General features: G+C 39.8%; 2 protein-coding genes across 8 annotated transcripts in view; one reads left to right on the plus strand and one right to left on the minus strand.

Annotated features, from left to right (window-relative positions):
• The window catches only part of FBXO33 (F-box protein 33), a 107,085-nt gene that overhangs the window by 49,535 nt on the left and 37,239 nt on the right, over positions 1 to 20,311 (plus strand). The window contains exon 5 of the mRNA XM_075926886.2: positions 19,808 to 19,905. Coding sequence (XP_075783001.1) covers positions 19,808 to 19,897 — 90 coding nt within the window. The 3' untranslated portion in view covers positions 19,898 to 19,905. The remainder of the gene's footprint in view (positions 1 to 19,807; positions 19,906 to 20,311) is intronic.
• MIA2 (MIA SH3 domain ER export factor 2) overlaps positions 1 to 20,311 on the minus strand; it is a 69,401-nt gene that overhangs the window by 10,908 nt on the left and 38,182 nt on the right. For all 7 annotated transcript variants that reach the window (XM_006117716.5, XM_006117719.5, XM_006117718.5 and 4 more), the window contains 12 exons: positions 20,024 to 20,146; positions 19,077 to 19,197; positions 18,594 to 18,640; positions 18,105 to 18,195; positions 16,266 to 16,404; positions 11,675 to 11,776; positions 9,002 to 9,062; positions 8,618 to 8,653; positions 6,506 to 6,573; positions 4,247 to 4,329; positions 2,768 to 2,896; positions 436 to 594 (listed from right to left, as the gene is read on the minus strand). In XM_006117716.5, coding sequence (XP_006117778.4) covers positions 436 to 594; positions 2,768 to 2,896; positions 4,247 to 4,329; positions 6,506 to 6,573; positions 8,618 to 8,653; positions 9,002 to 9,062; positions 11,675 to 11,776; positions 16,266 to 16,404; positions 18,105 to 18,195; positions 18,594 to 18,640; positions 19,077 to 19,197; positions 20,024 to 20,146 — 1,159 coding nt within the window. The remainder of the gene's footprint in view (positions 1 to 435; positions 595 to 2,767; positions 2,897 to 4,246; positions 4,330 to 6,505; positions 6,574 to 8,617; positions 8,654 to 9,001; positions 9,063 to 11,674; positions 11,777 to 16,265; positions 16,405 to 18,104; positions 18,196 to 18,593; positions 18,641 to 19,076; positions 19,198 to 20,023; positions 20,147 to 20,311) is intronic.

Here is a 20,311-nt window from a genome sequence, read left to right on the forward strand (position 1 = left end):
TGCCTGTTCTGAGATTTAAAAAGGTGATCTTCGGTGTAAAAAGGTTGGAGACCACTGGTCTAGACAGAGTTTGAATTTCTAATGCCTAGCCTAGAATGAGCCTCTAAAAAAATACTTGCATTTAATTTTACCCCCAAATGCTTAGTTATACATTTTATATACACAGTCCTATGCTTGGTGCATCATAGAGCCATGTATCTCAGAAGAGGAGCTCAAGGAGAAATCTGAATTCCTCCTGGTACTCACCAGTGCACAAGGGAAATGAACCTACAATCATACCCTTTCACATGTTGCATATTCTCCCTTGTGCATGAAAAGCAGAGCTACATATCACGAAGTATAATTTTTTTTTAATGTAACTAATAGCTGAACACCGTTTCGAATATTCTCAAATACATTTTTACAAATATCTGGTGGCCCAACATATTTAGTTACCTGGTGGAGGATGAATTATCCTACAATCTCTGTCCCATGGAGGGGATAGAGACCCAGTGTCTGAAGGTGCTCTGTGGGGATCAGATAACCTATCAGAGCTCAATTCCCCTCTTTCATTAGCTGCTTCATACATAGCAGGATTCCCTGCTCCTCTTGATCCTTATTAAAGAAATAAGATATTATGAAAATGTTAAAATAAACTGATGTTACAACAATCTTTATTAGCAGTCTAAATTCTAATAATAATAATAATGAGTAGAAAGGCCTTAAATATTTATCAGGTGAATTGTCATGACTCACCATAATTCTGCAACAGTTTAATTATGTTTACTGAAAGTATTTACTCTTTAAGCTAAAATTTTAAATAAAAACTTAATTCCTTAAAAGTTGGATCTACAATATATTCAGATTCCTCTTATAAGACTCTAAAAGGTTACCAGGTAAGCATTAGGCTTATCAGAATGCTTATAGATAATCATTTAAATTGACCGTGTCTTAATCCAACAGATTACCAACCATGCTAGGTTGGTGGGACCTCAGGCCCATGTCTGTACTGAAGCAGCCCAGACAGGCTGATGGAATCCTGCCCATGGCCACACCGGAGAGGCCCCAGCCCTAATCATAGGGGGCAGGCAGGCTTGGAGCACTCCCCACCCTGCCTGGCAAGTTGGATACCTGCTTCACAGAGGAAGCAGGACTGCAGCCCTGACAGAACCCCAGCCCCAACTAGGAGTAAGCGACTAGTCAACTATCCGATAAGCATATGCATATCGGATAGTTGACTAGCGACTCGAATAATTGCTTCATCCCCCCTTTGCTGCCTCTATAAAAGAGAGGCAGCAAAGGGTGGGTACAGGAACTAGTGCTGGGGGGGATTCAGCTTAAAAGCCGGTTCCCTCACAGTACCATCTCTGTGGGAGGCAGGGGAGGCACAGGCATAGCGGGGACCAGGCACAAGCAGGGCTCTTTAAATGTATTAAGAATCTAGCACCTTGTTTCTTAAACTGTGTTCCACGGAACACTAACAGGCGTGCTGTAGCCGTTTGAAAGAAAAAAAACAACAACCAGTAGCGAGAGCTGCTGAGACACAGCGGGTGGTGTGAAGAGGTAAGCAAGTGGTGATGCGGCTAAAAATGAGGCGGGGGCTACCTGCGTTCCTCCTCCTGTGCTTCCACATGAAGGGCGGAAGAGGCGAGCAAGTGATGATGCTGCAGGAAATGAGGCGGGGCTACCCGCATTCCTCACGTGCTTCTGCGCCCAGCTTGCAACTGCCTGGGAAAGCTCTGCGCCTCGGTTGCGCCCCTTGCCAGAGGGGAGGAGCGTTGCAGGGCCAGTAGAAGGGCCGGCTCTGATTGGCGGTCTCCACTGCTGGTCTGGGGATCCTGCCTGCTAGGGGAGAGAACCTAACGCTGCCACCCCGACGGGGTCTTTACACCACTATTTTTAGCCCTCGCATGTTACCCAGGACAGCTGAGGGGGGCCAGCACCTTCCACCCTCTTGCACAGACAAGGCCCTTCCCTTCAGTATTCTGTGTCAAAAATAACAGAGCCGGGGCTAGAACTATTGAAAGACAAAACATTAAGCAGTAAGGACATTAAGCACTGTGAATTGGGGGGCAGGGTAAGGCCCTCAGTGTCCCTAATGCTGGCGTGGTTGCTATGGCTGCTGTCAGTCAGCTGCTTGACATTAACCCATGCTTGATAAGGTATTGAATTTATAATTTCCACCAATATGAGTAAAGAGAATAAATTACATTTCCCTATAAAAAAGGCAGAAGTTTAGAAGGCTTCATAGAGCAGTGAGCAAATATTGTTGTCAGTAAAAGTGTTGTCTGGTGTTTCAAGGGGCAAGCTTCTTCCCCTTCTCCCCCAAAAAAATCTTTAGTGTTCCTCATTTAAAAAAAAAAAATTGTTTGGTGTTCCTCGATCTTAAAAAGTTTAAGAAACACTGACTTAGCTGCTCTTAATACATTTAAAAAGCACAGAGGGAGGAGGGGGAAAACTAGGTGCAAGCCAGGACACCTCATTCCTCAGGCCAGGTCCACACTCTTAATTCATTTAAGAGGCAGAGTGGGGCCAGGAGCTAACCCCACTGCAGCTCTGCAGTTTCCCCTCCCCCATCAACTAAGCAACGGAAATTCCATTGACTAGTCAATTAGCTGATTAAACACCATTTAACATCCCTAGCCCCAGCTTCCCTGCACCAGATTCCAATGGTTAACCAATTAAACAGTGTAATTTAACAGTTTATGGATTATACAGATACATCCCTGCAATTAACAGAGGAGAATGAAATTCAGAATAGAGATGTTTTGAAATTCAAGAACTGTACCTCTTCCTCCACCACCTGGAAGCATAGGTGAAAGTCTTAAAGGACCCTCCAGTAAGGTTGGTGGGGACAGAAAAGCTCTTGTTTCAGATGAAGGACGGCTCATTGGTGAGGGTCCATATGGTGAATGCTCTGGAACAGTTAAAATATTCAGTATTAAATCCAAATCTTGGGTCACAAATTAAATTAATTTGGTAGTTATGTGTTCTAGAATGAAAATACCATATGTCATGCTTTCAGTCTAATCAAAGGCATTTGAGAAGTCTTTTTTAAAGATTAACTACCCAGTAGAAAAATGTTTAAGCAATCTAAATTGTATATAGCAAAATGCAGGACAATGTAGCACTTTAAAGACTAACAAGATGGTTTATTAGATGATGAGCTTTCGTGGGCCAGACCCACTTCCTCACATCAAATAGTGGAAGAAAGTAGTCACAACCATATATACCAAAGGATACAATTAAAAAAATGAACACATATGAAAAGGACAAATCACATTGCAGAACAGGAGGGGGATGCGGGGGGGGCGGGGGGGGGAGGAAGGAAGGTAAGTGTCTGTGAATTGATGATATTAGAGGTGGGGAGAGTGGGATGTTTGTGAGTTAATGGTATTAGAGGTGATAATTGGGGAAACTATCTTGGTAATGGGTGAGATGACTGAACAAACATTTGAACTATCTCACCCATTACCAAGATAGTTTCCCCAATTATCACCTCTAATACCATTAACTCACAAACATCCCACTCTCCCCACCTCTAATATCATCAATTCACAGACACTTACCTTCCTTCCTTCCCTCCCCCCGCCCCCCCCCCCCCCCCCCCCCCCGGCATTCCCCTCCTGTTCTGCAATGTGATGTGTCCTTTTCATGTGTGTTCATTTTTTTAATTGTATCCTTTGGTATATATGGTTGTGACTACTTTCTTCCACTATTTGATCTGAGGAAGTGGGTCTGGCCCACAAAAGCTCATCATCTAATAAACCATCTTGTTAGTCTTTAAAGTGCTACATTGTCCTGCATTTTGCTTCAGCTACCCCAGACTAACACGGCTACATTTCTATCACTATTCTAAATTGTATATACTCTGTGTAAGCTTTTTAAAAAAAAAATCAGTGATATTTGCATGCACACACAGATTACAGCTGGTCCCCGAGTTGCGAACGGTCGACTTACGACCATTCGCAGTTACGACCAAAAATGTCGTAAATGGCGGACCCCAAGTTATGAATGCGATCCGTGCTTATGAACAGCACGGTCGCATGTAACTCAATGGGGTCCAACTTACGAACAAATCAAGTTACGACCAATTGCTTGGTTCGAAACCGGTTCGTAAGTCGGAGAGAGGCTGTATTGCTATGCTTATGAAGTCATGAATATGATGTTTTGGAGGGAAAAAAACACCATAACGCCACCTCCAAATGACACCAGAAGTATTTTACAAGCTGAAGAAATGAGTTAAAAAGAAAACTCTTCACTATACCTCTGCCAAATGATCTAACTGGGACATCAAGAGCATAAGGATCTTTTTCTAAAAGGTCAAATTTAAATTCCATTTCAGTTAATCTGTAAATATGGAAAGAACAAAAAAAGTCTTATTAACTTACAAAATATACCAGTTTCCTAGAAATCCATCATTCTCCACTAACATCTCTATTGTAATAGAAAATTAACCTAGAATTCCATTTCTTAAGTGGTATCAAATATATTACATTAGCTAGTTAAATAAAGGATAATTGTCAAACAAAAAACAATTTATCAATTTAAGTATTCCTCAAAATATACAACTACTTTTATACTGATATACAGGCAGTCCCCGACTTACGCGGATCCGACTTATGTCGGATCCTCACTTACGAACGGAGCTTTCTCGCCCCGGAAGTCGGGGCGAGAAAGCCCCGTTCGTAAGCTGCTCCGGTGCCCCTGGTCTGCTGGAGACCGTCCCCAGCAGACCACAGGCACCCAGACTGGAGCGGCAGTTCCCCGCGCCTCTGAGGCTTTGCTCTGGCAAAGCCTCAGAGGCGCGGGACCCCCCGTGGCTGCGGCTTCAGTCCGGGTGCCTGTGGTCTGCTGGGGACGGTCCCCAGCAGACCACAGGCACCCTGACTGAAGCGGCAGCAGCGGCGGTTCCCCGCGCCTCTGAGGCTTTGCTCTGGCAAAGCCTCAGAGGCACGGGACTCCCCCGCGGCTGCGGCTTCAGTCAGGGTGCCTGTGGTCTGCTGGGGGCCGTCCCCAGCAGACCACAGGCACCCAGACTGAAGCCGCAGCCGTGGCGGGGTCCCTCGCCTCTGAGGCTTTGCCAGAGCAAAGCCTCAGAGGCGCGGCACCCCGCTGCGCTGCGGCTCTGCTCCCCGTGTCCCTGGTCTGCTGGGGGGGGGGCGCAGCTAGTGTGCTCCCCCCCCCCCCAGCAGACCAGGCTTTTGTTTTGGACTCTGGGGCAGAGCAGCTGGGGCGCTGCCGATTGGTCCTGCAGCGCCCGTGGGCACTACTGGACCAACCCGGCAGCACCCCAGCTGCTCTGCCCCAGGTCCTGATTCAGCCGCTGCTGGTCAGTTTCAGCAGCGGCTGAATCAGGACGTCTGGGGCAGAGCAGATGGGGTGCTGCTGGGTTGGTCCAGTAGCACCCCAGCTGCTCTGCCCCAGGCGTCCCCAAGTCAGCTTCTGCTGAAACTGACCAGCGCTGACTACAGGAAGCCCCAGGCAGAGTTGCTCTGCCCCGGGCTTCCTGGAATCAGCTGCTGATCAGTTTCAGCAGCAGCTGACTTGGGGACGCCTGGGGTTCTTAAGTTGATTCTGTATGTAAGTCAGAACTGGCGGTCAGTTTCAGCAGTGTCTGAATCTGGACGCCAGTTCCGACTTACATACAGATTCAACTTAAGAACAAACCTACAGTCCCTATCTTGTACGTAACCCGGGGACTGCCTGTACTAAAAGGTAAACACTGTAATTCATATTAAAAATAGAACAAATGTTATAAGCCCGATCACATTATCCTCATTCACTTACTGTAAAACCTCATTTCAAGTATTTTTCAATGGTCTATTAAGTAAACAATACTCAATTTTAAAAATACAAAAACATTCAGTAATCAGCATTCCTGGTTACTACAGGAGGTCATTTAATAAATTCCTGGTACCTTTTCTCCTAAAATAGGTATTTAATTCCATATTTTTAACCAGATCTTACATTCACAAACTGTAATTCTCATAAAATGTCAACTGTCCCCTTCATTCATTACCAAAACAGAGCAATATTTTATCTAGCAATACCTATGCCAAGATGGATTAATGTTCTTTTTACCATTTTAACTGTGGAAAGGAGACTGAAGATGTACCATGCTACTAACAGTGTACAACCTGATTGTTGCTAGCACAATTTTACTGTAGTCAGGTGTGACTAAGAGATCACTCCTGCTCAGTCTAGACTCTCATCCCATTTCTACAAGTATCAGTCACTCATTTCCACCGTCCATCCATCATCACAGAACATTATTAAGACATGAAAGAACAACAGCACAAACTCATGCCCTCCTACAAACCTGTAGACTCCTTAGTTAAGGTGTTAAAGTGAAAATACATGAATGACCATGACACAATTAAGTACGCGCAATCTGAAACAATTTACCTACAGTCATTTGTAGCTTTGTCCGTTTTAGTTTTATGCTTTTCCTCTAGCACTTTCTGAAAAGAGCAAAATTACAGCTAAATTATACCATTCAGAATTTGTCCAGTACAGCACTTACTTTTGTCTGTTGTGTGCATTTTCTTTTCTCATATCATTGAGGTGTCTTTCAGCTGCTCTCGCTGTCAGCTTTAGGGAAAAAAAACTACTAAATAAAGTATTTCATAACTAGCGCACTTCCTGAATTTCTAGTAAGTATTTCTAACTGGTAATCTGAAGACCAGTTGCTCATACCACAAAAGTAGTCCATAAAGTGTAGGGGAATTTTCAGATTTACTTTTTAGGAAAGTAAAAATCAAAACGTAATATAATTAACCACCATCCACACAGGAAACAGACCAGATAACTTTGACTATATTTTTGCATATTACAGAGCTCAACTGAAACATCATTATCAGTATAAGTTATTAGCAGTTCCCCTGAAGTCATCAGTTAAAACATCACATAATAAGATTCAGTCTTACTGCAGCTTAAGCAGCTACACTCCACATTAGATGTTTGCAATATTTAAAAATAGTGCAAATCAAAGGAAGCCAAGAAGTTACTAAAATGCAAAACCAAATGTTTTAAACTGATTGTAATCTTGATAGAACATACATAAACTTAAAATAAGACCTCAAGTTAAAATTAACAAGATCCAATAATGTTAGGTGTTAATTTTAATGTATTCATAAGAACTGTACAATAACAAATAATGAAAAAAATTCTGAAGAGATTATTTGAAACTCATCCACTATTACTTATTTCTGAATCAAAGAAAGAGCAGGCAAATTAAAAAAAAATTAAAGTCTGTATAGAGAAGGGGTTGAAATATGGTCTTTTGTTCTTTTCTTGAATAAACACACTTTATCTTACAAAAAGCCAAACTATTCCCACAGTTACATTCACATATCTCTGACTTCAATGGAAGCTGCATGTATATTAATTGGCTAATTGAATAGTTGATGCACTTTGCATCTACTATTTGTTTAGCTGATAAGGGAACCTCTGCCTTTGAAGTACAGCAACAGCCATGGGACTGTTGCTACACTTCAAAGCTGAAAGCGCTGGGGGGGGGGGGGGGGGGGGGGCGGAGGGGCAACCCCTCCCCCCTCCCAATCCCAGTGGCGTTTCAAAGCAGCAGTGCCTCATTGAGCCCAGGATTGGGGGGGGGGAGGGGGCGGAGAGTCCCCAGCTGACTGCAGTGCTGCCTTTTTGAAGTACCCTCTTCTCTTCCTCTCCCTTGCTGCCTCTTTCTGATAGAGGCAGCAAGGTAGTGGGGGGGGGGGGGAGCAACTAGTTGACTAGTATGTTGACTATCCAATAAACATTTGCTTAGTAGATAGTCAACTAGTCATTCACATTGCTAATGTGAATACCCGAGGGCAGAATCCAAACTTACCTATCCTGACTCTTTGAGGCACATATTAAACTTGATCATGGGGACGGGGGGTGGGGTGAGTGTTTTTTTTTTTTTTTTTTTTTATAATCACACCATATTAGTATGGCTACACCTGCTTTGGAAAGCTCAAAAATTATCAACATGCAAGTTTTAAGAGCTAAAGGAAGCTCCTATTTCAAAACCTGCAAAAAAAAGTATCATGCTAGGGCAGTATGGGGAATACCCTAGCATGAAGTTCCATTAATGTCAATAGGATTCTCTCCTGTGTAGGCCTCTTTGCAAGATTAGAATATTTATTAATAGTGACAGATTTTCATTTTCTTGTTTAAGAGGAGAGAAAAAAATGGAATTTGCAATAGCATTCTTACAAAAAATATCAATGGAACAAAGGTTGTCACAGGACAAAGTATCTTCTTCTACTAGATAAAACCAGTACAGTACAGCCAGATAATTTATTAAAATGTCATTGAAACAAGACCCAAGAGTTTATTTATGAAACACTTAAACATTTGTTAAACATCTTATTCCGGTGGATTTATTTCTATAGCAAGTGATTTTTTTTAAACATTATTCTGGCAGAATTAAAGGGACTTTGGTTTAATTACTACAGCTAGTTTATCTATTTGTTAAATTTCTTGTTAGTAGATTTCTGAATGTTAAGTCTTCAAGTTTTTTTTAATCTATAAATATCCCACTAAAATCAAGGTATAATGCAGTCTGTTTAGACAGTTTGAAGAGCAGTGTAATTTTTTTTATGACAGAGTTTGAGAAACTTTAGTAGTTGGAACTTACCCAATTATCATGAGCTTTTTTTTCATGTGAAGTAATCTATTGAGAGATATTCATTAGAACACCTTTGAAATGTTATTCTCCTGATACAAAGCAATACATTAAAACTTCAAGGCTCTTTTCTGATCCAACAGTTTTGTAAGATGTTCAGTTACATTAACCAGCCACCAGAATTTAAACGGAACAGTTACGCCCATATTCAAAAATACCACCTACTTGGTAGTCTTTCCTAATTGTAATTTATATCAAGGTATTTCTGATGACATTAACCAAATAAAGCCATATACAGTATTGCAAACAGCTGTAAGTGGTAGTTTCAAGTTGAAAGTTAATTGTATTATTCCTGAGTATGGCAAAATGCTAGCTAAGTCAACATATAATATATACCTGACTCTGGTAAGAATGAATGGTTCTGTCTAGCTCTTCTTCAAGATCTTTTGCTCGCTGTCTGTAATAAAAATGTTAGCAAAAATTTTAAATATGAATACCACCAGAAATAGTTACACTGCGAATAATTCAGAGTTTATACCCAAACACTACGGTCATCTATGACCAAAGACTACTTAAAGGATAAATAAAAACAAAGGATGAGGCATACCTGGGAGGTCGACAAATGCCTTTGATGTCGACCGCGGAGCGTCCAGACTACCGCGCTGAGCCGACAAACAACTGATCGGCTCAGCACGGCAACCGTGTAAATTTAAATGAAGCGGCGATTATTTAAATCGCCGCTTCATTTTCCTATGCCGGGTAGTCTAATCTACATGCGCCTCTGTTGCCAGAGGCATGTAGTCACAGACGTACCCTTAGTGTTGTGTGTATTAAGGTGACCAGACATCCTCCTTTGAGGAGGACAGTCCTCCTTTTGAGGGGCTTGTCCTCCCCAATAATTATTTCCTCCTTTGAAAAAAACTGTCCTTCTTGTTCTACTTTGCCAAAAAAAATATATCCTGCTGTTTTTTAAAGTATCATTATACTGCAATTGAACCCTGTTAAAAGGCTTAATATACAGTAAAAGTACACTTAGAGGCTATTTATTAAATGTTATTGTTTATTTTGAGACAATTTAACGTCAATGTGATTTTTTAGTTGACACAATTAACCCTAAAAATGTCAAAGAAAAGAAAATGCCATTTCAACAAGAATTTAAAAAAGAAATTTCCTTTCATCAGAATTGTGGATGAAACAAGAGATGATTCACTAGTGAAGCGTACTGTCTGTTCGGTGGAATTCAGTGTGGCGATAGGTGGCCAATCCAGCATAACAAAGCATGTTTCAAACAAACAAACATACATCAAAATTCTTTAACATCGGCATCAATGTCCCAGAAAGTTACAGACTTCTTAGGAAGTACATAATTTGGAGAAGACAAAAAGAATTTAGCAGCTGCCGAAGGTCTGACTGCGTACTACACTGTGATACACAATCAAAGTTTTCGGAGCATGGACTGTACGTCAAAACTGAATAGAGTACTTTATAATAAAAAATTCCATTGTGCCAGAACTAAAGGAGAGGCTATTATTCGCAACGTTTTTCAAACTTAAAATTTGAAGAAAGATTAAATGAAGCTAAATTTTGTTACACTTCTTTCAGATGCTTCAAACCACAAAGATACAAAGTTATATCCAGTGTTAGTTCGTTATTTCAGTTTTGAAAATGGTATTCAAATCAAAGTTTTGAATATGGAAGCAATTGATGGTGAGACAATTGAAATAATATCCAATCATATCAAAAAATGAGTGGACAATCATAATTTGAACGATAAAGTTATTGCTGTGTGTGCCGATAACACAAATACTAATTTTGGCGGTGTAAATCGCAAAGGTGATAAAAATGTTAAGAAAATGATGCATTTACTTGGGAAAACGATTATTGGAATCGGTTGTAATGCCCATATTGTATCTAATGCCATCAATACAGCATCAAGCTTAATGTCCATCGATGTTGAAGTTGTGATAACTCACATTTATTTACATTTTGAACGATTCACTGTAAGCGTTACATCATTAAAGACTTTTTGCGAAGAAGCCTCAGTTGAATATAAAAAACTGTTGGGATATTCGAAAACAAGATGGTTAGCTTTAATGCCAGCCATTGAATGAGTGCTGCAATTGTTCGAGCCTTTAAAATCATATTTTCTAAGTTTGGAAAAATGTCCACTGATCTTGAACAACTTTTTAAAGAATGAATCTGCTGACGTAACTCTGTATTTTGTTCACAATCAAGCAACTTTGTTCCAGTCAGTTATAAAAAGTATTGAAAAAGAGCATAACATGTCTACAGAAGTGGGATTGCATATTAAACAATTAAAGGAGCAGCTTCAATCACGTCTTGAGTCCAACTTCCTTCCATTGGTTGTAATTACTAATTTAAACAAATTACAAGAGAGCAATCCAGGAATAAAGAATTTACGAGGGAGGCAATGAGCTTTTATAAAAATGTTCTTGAATATCTAGAAAATCGGACTAAGCGTGACAAACCAGTGTACGTGTTTGATTGGATTCTGCTGAATGAAGAAATTCAATGGAATAAAATCCTTGAAACAGTTTTATTCGTTAAAGAAAAATTTAGCACCATAATAAATTACAATTTATTGTTCGACGAAGTACGAAGAATTAACAATATAATAAGAGAATGGACTGAACGCGAAATTGATAAAAAATGGATCAAGATTTTTAATTTCTTAAAAGAGTGACAAATATTGATGTTTTTAATGTTATATGATTGTTTTTGTTAAGTCTGTTTGTCTTATAAGACGACTAATATCGTGATAATTTATTTATATGATTATTTATATAGTTATACAAGTATGTTATTTTTGTCAAATCAGTGTCCTCACACATTTTCAAATTCTGGTCACCTTATGTGTATGTATCATTGCACAAGCACATACACAAAGAAGATTTCTATAAACTAGCATACAGAAAGAAAGCATCGAAATTGAAAAGAATGACAGCACACATTCCATAACAATGCATTATAATTAGTAAATTTACTAATTCTCTAGTGGATTTTATAATCTTTAGGGCAAACACCAACCAAAAAAAAAAAAGTAAGTACCTGTAACTATTTAGTTCTTCAGCAGCATGATTAATTTTCTCATCTACTTTAGAGAGTTTTTCTTCTTTCTGTAACCTCTCTCTCTCTTCTACTGTTAGTTTCCTTTAACACAGAGACAGTATGATTAGCTGAAACTCAAATAATAGTTTTGTAGTTATTCTCTCTGAAGAGAGAGATTTAGTGTGATGTTCACTCAGACTGGCAGAAAGAGGTTGTGGTATACCATGCTTTTTTAAATTTTATATAGCTCTTTATTCTTTAATTATGAAAATCTGGAACAGTAACGCAATACCAAGACTAATCACTGCACTCAAATAACTTGCAAATTATACACTGATAATTAGGACAACTATATTTGAGAAAGTAAACCTTCCTTAATGTCTCAGCATTAAGTTCTGATTTTTTTTAGGTGAAAAATAACGTACACTATTTTTCAGTGATGATTCCAAGTACAGTAAACTTCCAATAATCCAGCACCTTTGGGACCCAGGGGGTGCCGGATTATCGGATATGCTGGAGTATCAGGAGGTACTCCGGAAGGGGGCTGAGAGGGGTCGGGGGGGGGGGGAGGGTCGGCGGGGAATGTCACAGCGTGGGGCGAACCCTCCCCCATTTTGCAGGGAGGAGGGGGAAGCCCCGCACAGCCACCAGCGATAGGCCAGCCGGGGCTGCAAGTGGCAGCGGCGACTTGGGGAAGCGGCGGGGCGGTGCTGCTGGGTCAGTCCCACAGCATCGCCCCTCACCTGAGCGGCACTGCAGGACCAACCTGACAGCACCCCAGCTGCTCTGCTTGCTGCTTCCCCACGTCTGCCACTCATCAGTTTCTGCGGCAGCGGACTTGAGGAAGCCATGGGGCAGAGCAGCTGGGGTGCTGCCGGGTTGGTCCCACAGCGCCACCCCTGAGCAAGAATCAATGCACACAAATCAGACATCGGACAGTTTCACAAAGAAAAACGTTTCTTGTAATTTCAACCAGACTGGGCATTGTCTCAATGACCTAACCACATGTGCTTCAAAAAGACTAACACCAGACTACAAAGGGAAACCTCAGAACTGTCATTCATGCTTAAATTTGACACTTTACGAATGGGCCTTAACAGAGATGCTAACTACGTTACCCATTACAAAGATAGCTTGCCCAATTATCACCCCTAATAGGATTATCTCATAGGGTGTGTCTAGACTACATGCCTCCTTCGACGGAGGCATGTAGATTAGCCAGATCGGAAGAGGGAAATGAAGCCGCGATTAAAATAATCGCGGCTTCATTTAAATTTAAATGGCTGCCCCGATCTGCCGATCAGCTGTTTGTCGGCAGATCGGGGCAGTCTGGACGCGCCGACAAAGAAGCCTTTCTTCATCGGCACAGGTAAGCCTCGTGAAACCAGGCTTACCTGTGCCGATGAAGAAAGGCTTCTTTGTCAGCGCGTCGCGTCCAGACTGCCCCGATCTGCCGACAAACAGCTGATCGGCAGATCGGGGCAGCCATTTAAATTTAAATGAAGCCGCGATTATTTTAATCGCGGCTTCATTTCCCTCTTCCGATCTGGCTAATCTACATGCCTCCGTCGAAGGAGGCATGTAGTCTAGACACACCCATAGACACTAACCTCTCCTCTGTTCTAAAATCTGATGTGTCAATTTTATATGTGTTCACTTTTTTTGATTGTATCCCTTTGGAATTTATGGTCATACCAATTTTCTTCCACAATTTGATCTGAGGAAGTGGGACTGGCCCACGAAAGCTCATCACCTAATAAACCATTTTGTTAGTCTTTAAAGTGCTGCATAGTCTTGTCTTTTGTTTCAGCAAGACCAGACTAACATGGCTACCTCTCTATTACTATTCTTCTGCTTTCAGTTACCCTACTCTGAAGTACACTGGGATTTCCTTAGTTCCTGCTACAAGGGGCCAATGCCTTAGTCCACAGTCAATTCCCAGTGGGGTAGAAAAGCAACATATGCCTCCCACCTGCCTCTATGAGGGGGTGAACTAGATGGGCCCAGCGGTGAAGAGGTACAGGGAGTTTTTCACCTTCCTCTCAGCACCTTCAAATCACAGCATATTAAGTAGAAATGTACCTAATTCCCAACTGAGGGAATTGGTTTAATTGTGGGCAATTTGCAGCCAGTTAAAAGGATAAAGTGAACTTAGGGTTACCAACTCAGACTAATGCTATTGTGGGAGATTCTTTCCTCCTCCTCTCCCCCATATGACAATGTCATTTTCTTAAAATATCCTATTAAAATCTCCAGGACTGCTCTCAATTTTTATTGGGAGATGAAAGGCAGATTCCGGGAGACTTCAGGCCAACCATAGAGGGCTGGTAACCCTAAGTAAACTGTTCCTAAGAGGTAAACAACCTGGAATTTGGTGACAGGCCTTGGACTCATGAGATAAGGCCAAGGTTCCTACCTTTCTCCACCCTCTGAGGATGGTGGTGGAGTGGGAGCAGGAGGGTGCTAGCACTTAAAGAGCTAAATTCTGGGGGCAGTTTGAGGTCAACCTATCCCAAATTATGGGTTATATTCAGTTTTCTTATTCACGTGTGGCATGACTTTTTTAATTTCCACCAACATGTATCAACTCCATATTAGCATACATAACAAAAGTCATTCCTTACATGGACAGTTATGGGGTGAGGCCAAAGGATTGGGGCTCAGACTGAAGGTACAAACTCTAGGATAGGGCTAGGGATGAAGTGTTTGAGATGCAAAAGCGATTTAGGGCTGGGATATAGGGATAGGTACATGAGGGTGATGGCTCTGGCTGGGGTGGGTCTGAAGATGAAGTGTTTGGGGTGCAGGCTGCCCTAAGGAGAGAGGACTCACTCCAGCCCTTCCCCAGCCACAGCAGCTGTGTGCAGGGACTAGCAGGGAGAGGAGCTTCTACCTCAGCAGCTTTAGGGCGTGGAGAGAGACATCTCTCCCCGCTGTAGCCCTGAGCTCTTGTTTGGGGCTTAATAGATAGAATACAGGGCTTAACAGGCAAGCTCTGTGGCTACTAGCTTAGAGGGAACTTAGGCTATGTTGTAAGGAGCCCTGTAACTCACACAATGGAACCAATTAAATGCCCAGTGTAGGCAAGTATGGGTTATGGGCAGGTAGTGCCCTTCCTCTATGCCTAAGTTTAATGAAAATTGTGGTCTTCCACTTAATTATATGCATTTGTCAGTTCTTAATTCACCTTTGCGTCTATATTAAAATATACTGCTGTTGTAAATACAACCAACAGTTTTATTTGGGTCTTTCTAAGGAATTAGATTGGAGGGTTTTGCTTTTGTCTCTTTCCTAATTCTTTTCTTTAGTTATTTAAAATATTTTAAAGTATCATTTACTGAAATATGCAAGAGAGAATTTGACTCTTTCTATAGCATGGGCTGAAGAGACTTAGTGCCATATTACATAATACTTACGCAATATTACATCAGAGCAAATACGTTTATGTTAAAATCAGCAATGACTGACACTGTGACACCATCCTTTGTTATATAGCATATTTAATAATTTTTATGAGAAATGTCAGTTATGGCACGATGACAGATCCAAACTATTTTACTACTGAATTACAATTATATCCAACTGATAGGGTTAAGCAAATAATAGGTCTGTTGAAGTTTCAAAAGTGACTTAAGTGCCTTTGAAAATTTTACCATTCCCTGTTCTCTAAACCAAAGTCCAGTTTATCCATAATTACAACATTTTTAAAATGGTACTTCTCAGTATACTGGTTTTTGACTGCCCAAAGTTGTTTCAGGCATTGTAAATGAATGAGACCTTTAAGAATTACAAACACCTCGGGAATAGATGTTGTTTAGAACTCTGAAATGTTCGTAAATTTGAACAAAAACGTTATGGTTGTTCTTTTGAAAGTTTACAACTGAACATTGACTTAATACAACTTTGAAACTTTACTATGCAGATGAAAAATGCTGCTTTCCCTTTTTATAAATAGTTTATGTTTAATACAGTACTATGCTTCTTATATATGCTTTTTTATTTTTTGTGTCTCATGCATCCTGGTTGTGCACTTTCAGTTCCAAATCAGGTGCATGGTTGACTGGTCAGTTGGTAACTCTGAAGTCCTACTGTGAAGGTCAGCTCTTAACTGGCTGAAATAAACTATACTTGTATAATTGGCACAGCATACTTTTGCACACAAGCACATTTCAAACACACACCCCTCACCTGTTTCCATAAAACAGTTAGGTGATAAATATACACAAGGTATACAGTCCCTTCTTCTCCAAGCGTTTCAAGACTAGTATTATGCATTTTCCTAATAGATTTCATCCATCAATTCAAAGAAAATAATAATCACATCCATATCTAAACAAATGCAAAAATCTGTTTATTCAGCGATATATCAATTTACCACAAACACTTAGCTTTACATTACATACACACACACACACACACACACACACACACACTGTACTTTCAGCCAAACTATAAGGAATACGGTGGATATGACAATTATCTTGCAACAAGTTGTCACAAATTTGTTATGTTTAAACTGAAAAGTCAAATGATTTCCCAAACTTCCCTTAATAATTAAATGCTTAATGTAAAAATATAGTGGTATCAGTACCTGTGTAGTTTCATTTCATTTTCTTGATATAGTTCCGTCATTACTTTAAGCTTTTGCTGAAGCTTTTGAACTTCAATTTCAAAATGTGAATTTTCAGATTGCAAGGAGACTTGTTCATTTTGGAGTTTTTCAATGCGTTCTGTCAAATTTAGAGACAGCTAAATATCCAGTGAATAATGCAGTTTATGAAGTTAAAACAAAATTATAAACATCCTCAGAAAGTAAAAACTCTGCAAGTCAAGGACCGTAATGTTTTATTAATGAAGGACTTGTCAACACTCGTGAAGTAACACAGGAAGAGATCTCCCTACAGTCCACAGAATGCTGTTTTGTTTTTTTGTAGTGTGAGATATTTCCACAGATTGCACAACTGAGTAGTAGTATTGTTTACTGGTCTTAGTACGGGAAAAGGAATCAAGAGTTATGATACTTAAGTAAAAATGAGAATTTAAATGTCAGTTTCAAACTATGCTTCCTTTCAATACATTTAATCCTCTGAAGTTTGAAGGCCCTAATGGGGAAGAAGGCTACTATCAGTCTAGAACCGTGGTGTATCAATACACTAGCCACATGTGACTATTTGGCCAGATGAGTGTGGCTAGTTTGCTGGCTTCAAAACTGGCTAAACACCACAGGTCTAGAAGGACATCTGATAGATTACCGTAGGAGAGCTTTAAATTTTATGGGAAACGAAAATTGTTGCATAAAAGGACAGAATTATTAAATGCCCAGGCATATGGCATTTAAAATTTAGTCCAATTTTCTGCTGATAGTGTTATTTACATTAAAAGTACTGATTAGAGTTAAGATGTATAAAGCTGCATTTTAATCTCTCTCTCTATAAAAACAAAACAACAACAAAAAACCCACACTTGTGCGTCCTGCATCCTTTCCCTCTGTCCTCAGCCCTGCCTCCTCCCAGTACTCCGGTGGAGCAGAGGCCATACAGCTTCTCCCCTTCCTGCTCACGGGGGAGGGGAGGAGAGGGGAGGGATTGGATCCACATGCCTCTCCCCTTGGTGGGGCACGGGAGGGCCAGAGCCGGGGGTCAGGAGCTGCATGCCCTCCTTCCTTGGGGGGGGAGGGGAAGGGGGAAGGAGACAAGGGCCATATACCCTCCCCTGCTCCCAGCAGCCAGAAGGAGAGAGCCAGGCCAGTTGCAGCCTTGGCCTGGCCTAGCCCCCCAGAGGAAGAGAGCTGGGGGGAGGAAGGGGAAAGAGAGCACATGGGCTGCCTTTCCCCCGAGAAGGGGATTGGTGAGCACAGCAAGCAGGGTGCACAGCCCCCTAATTTTATTTTAAAAATACTTTTTCTTCATGGATTTTGTCCAACAAAGGAAAAGGGGTGACTATGTACTTTCTAAGCAAAGGTATTTTTAGAATAAAGAAATATAATATTCCAACTATATATAATGAACTAATCACAATGTTATTAGAAATTTGTTGACCAATTAAACATTCCATTGTTTATAAATACTTTATATTGAAATATATTAGATATATTTTCAATAGCAATATTGAAAAAAGATATATTTATTTGAAATGACAACTGTTGCATTTTCAATCAGTGAAGTGAGGTAATAAATTAAAAATGGCATGTCAACAGTCTGTGTTACTACTTGCTATGGTTTTAGCCTTTTAAGACCAATTTTTTAGAACTGGCTAAGTCACTTAAATTCAAACTTACTGGACTTTTATCTAACTGAATAAAACTGTTAGTGTAAGCTTAATATTTTTTCCACAAAATTTGAATGAATGAGCCAGAGTTATTTAAGGTAATGAATAGCTTCTGATTTTAAAAACTCAGTTATTTTTACAATATCAAAACACTGTAATTTACCTGTAAGTTCTTCTTTAGCTTTATCTTCATCTGCCAGTTTTAAATATACTTGATTTCTTTCTGCTTCCAGGGTTTTTAAACAAGCATTTACCTATGTTAAAATAAAATAGGAAATAAGCGTGAGAACATTACTGCAGGAAAGACTCAATCCTACTTGACTGCAATTCTCAGATAATGCAACACTAAAGTAACTATCGTATGTTATGGTTGTAACATTGACTAGTGCTTGGAAATACAATACACTATTTCATTAGGACAGGATATTCTGCGTTCATTGTAGATTCTGACCAAGAAAAAAAAATATCAATTAAGATTTTTAAAATAAAACATATTTAGAAAAAAGCACTGAGAAACTCTGAACTTCGCTGATATGGATACATTTATGTCCATTAATAGACAATCTGATAGCATGTACTTTAAATAGCAGTTTCTCTGTCCTCTTCCTTGCAAATTTTTAAAATCAATACATCATAAATTGTTACTACATACCTTAGCAGCATAGATCAGCTTCTTTATCGTTCGCTTTTCCTGATCATCTTATTAAGAGCATAAAAAGAACAGTGAAATCACAAAAACAGCACATTTTTTGATTGAAGTGTGCATTTACTACACCTAATTACTGGATATATTTTTCATAAAAATTAAGTTTGTGCTTAGTGTGGTAGAAGCCAATGTGATTCACTCAGCGTGGAAGAAAAAATTAAAATTGACACTTCTGACATTAACATACACGCTGACTAAGCAGCATCAAATAAGCTGACTGAGGAAAAACAGCTATGCAATATGAATTTAGTATTCTGGAGGAGCACATTTGCAAACCGTATTAGTACACAGGGTTAAGAAATCCAGCTTCTATCTTTAACAAATTAATTTCATTACAAGTTTTGCTGAGGTCAAGTTATTCTGTTCTGTAAAAGTATTGGGAGGAAGAAGAGGGGGCAGTGCTTAGATAAGAAGTTGTTATGATTGTACCTAAAGCCTCTCCATTTTCTGTTTCACCCATTATATCAACATCCCAGTGGTTATCTTCAGCATTATCTTCTCCTATTGCTGCGCTCCAGTCTTTCATCTTCAACAAACATTCTGTCAATGACTAGATATTACCAAAAATAAATAAAATTAAAATCCAAAATGAAAAATAGGCAGTAAACGAATGCCACACTGAATCAGTTTCAACTTTGTGTACTTTATTCATTTCTCATTAATATATCAAAATTGGTCTGGTATTTAGGATCCTACATGTTCCACTACGTACCATTAAAACACAGGTAAGAAGCAGGACAACAGTTAGGCATATATAAAGTTTCTTAAGGTACGTCTACATAGCAGGGCTAAACTCAAAATAAGCTATGCAACTTAAGCTATACTAATTGCACAGTTTAAATTGAAATAGTTTATTTCAAATTTGGGTGCATCTATTCAGCACTTATTCCAAAATAGAGCACTCTTGCTCAGACTTCCCTTAATCCTCATAAAATGAGGGTTACAGGAGTTGGAGTAAGAAGTCCTCCAGCTGGACATTATTTCAACATTATGTCAAAATATCTGCTTGTTATAACAGCAGTTATTCCGAAATAACGGTGCTGTGTAGACATACCCCTAATGATGCTCATTGGGAGCTTCTGAAGAGTTCTGTGTGTATGTGCGCACGTGCCCACAAAGCGAATATTTTTTTAGAATGCAAATATTCCTATTTATTTCAGATGTTAGCTTCTAGAATTCTATGGCCTTTGGACAGTGTCCTGATGAATTCAAACCTCAAACTAAGCTGCTTTGTTTTCCCAGGAGGGTAGAGGAAAAGGTGAGTAAGAAAAAACAAAAAATAAGTTAATGCAAAAAGCAAATTGAGAGAGATATTACAATGAGAAGATGTTATCTTCTAGAATACAAAAGATTCAGTGTTAAATACAATAATTTACCTTGACTTGACTTTCCTTGTTTTTCAAAGATTCCTCCATATCTACTTTAGATGATTCAAATATTTTTGTTTGTTCATTTAGTTCACTAAATCGTTCACCCCATCCTTCAGCTTCTTGTAAAAGCTAAAAAGAGAATTGTATCAGATCAATGAGACAATCTATTACAAGTTGGAGAAAAAAAAAAATCAAGAAATAACCACTCGATATTTTTCACATTTCTACAATTAGCCCTGTGTACACTCATAGGCAGCATATGTGGGGTTAGTATTTTGAAATCCTACCACCACC

The sequence above is a fragment of the Pelodiscus sinensis genome, chromosome 5 (assembly GCF_052426305.1).
Source record: "Pelodiscus sinensis isolate ZL-2025 chromosome 5, ASM5242630v1, whole genome shotgun sequence".
In the NCBI taxonomy this organism is placed as follows: Eukaryota; Metazoa; Chordata; order Testudines; family Trionychidae; genus Pelodiscus; species Pelodiscus sinensis.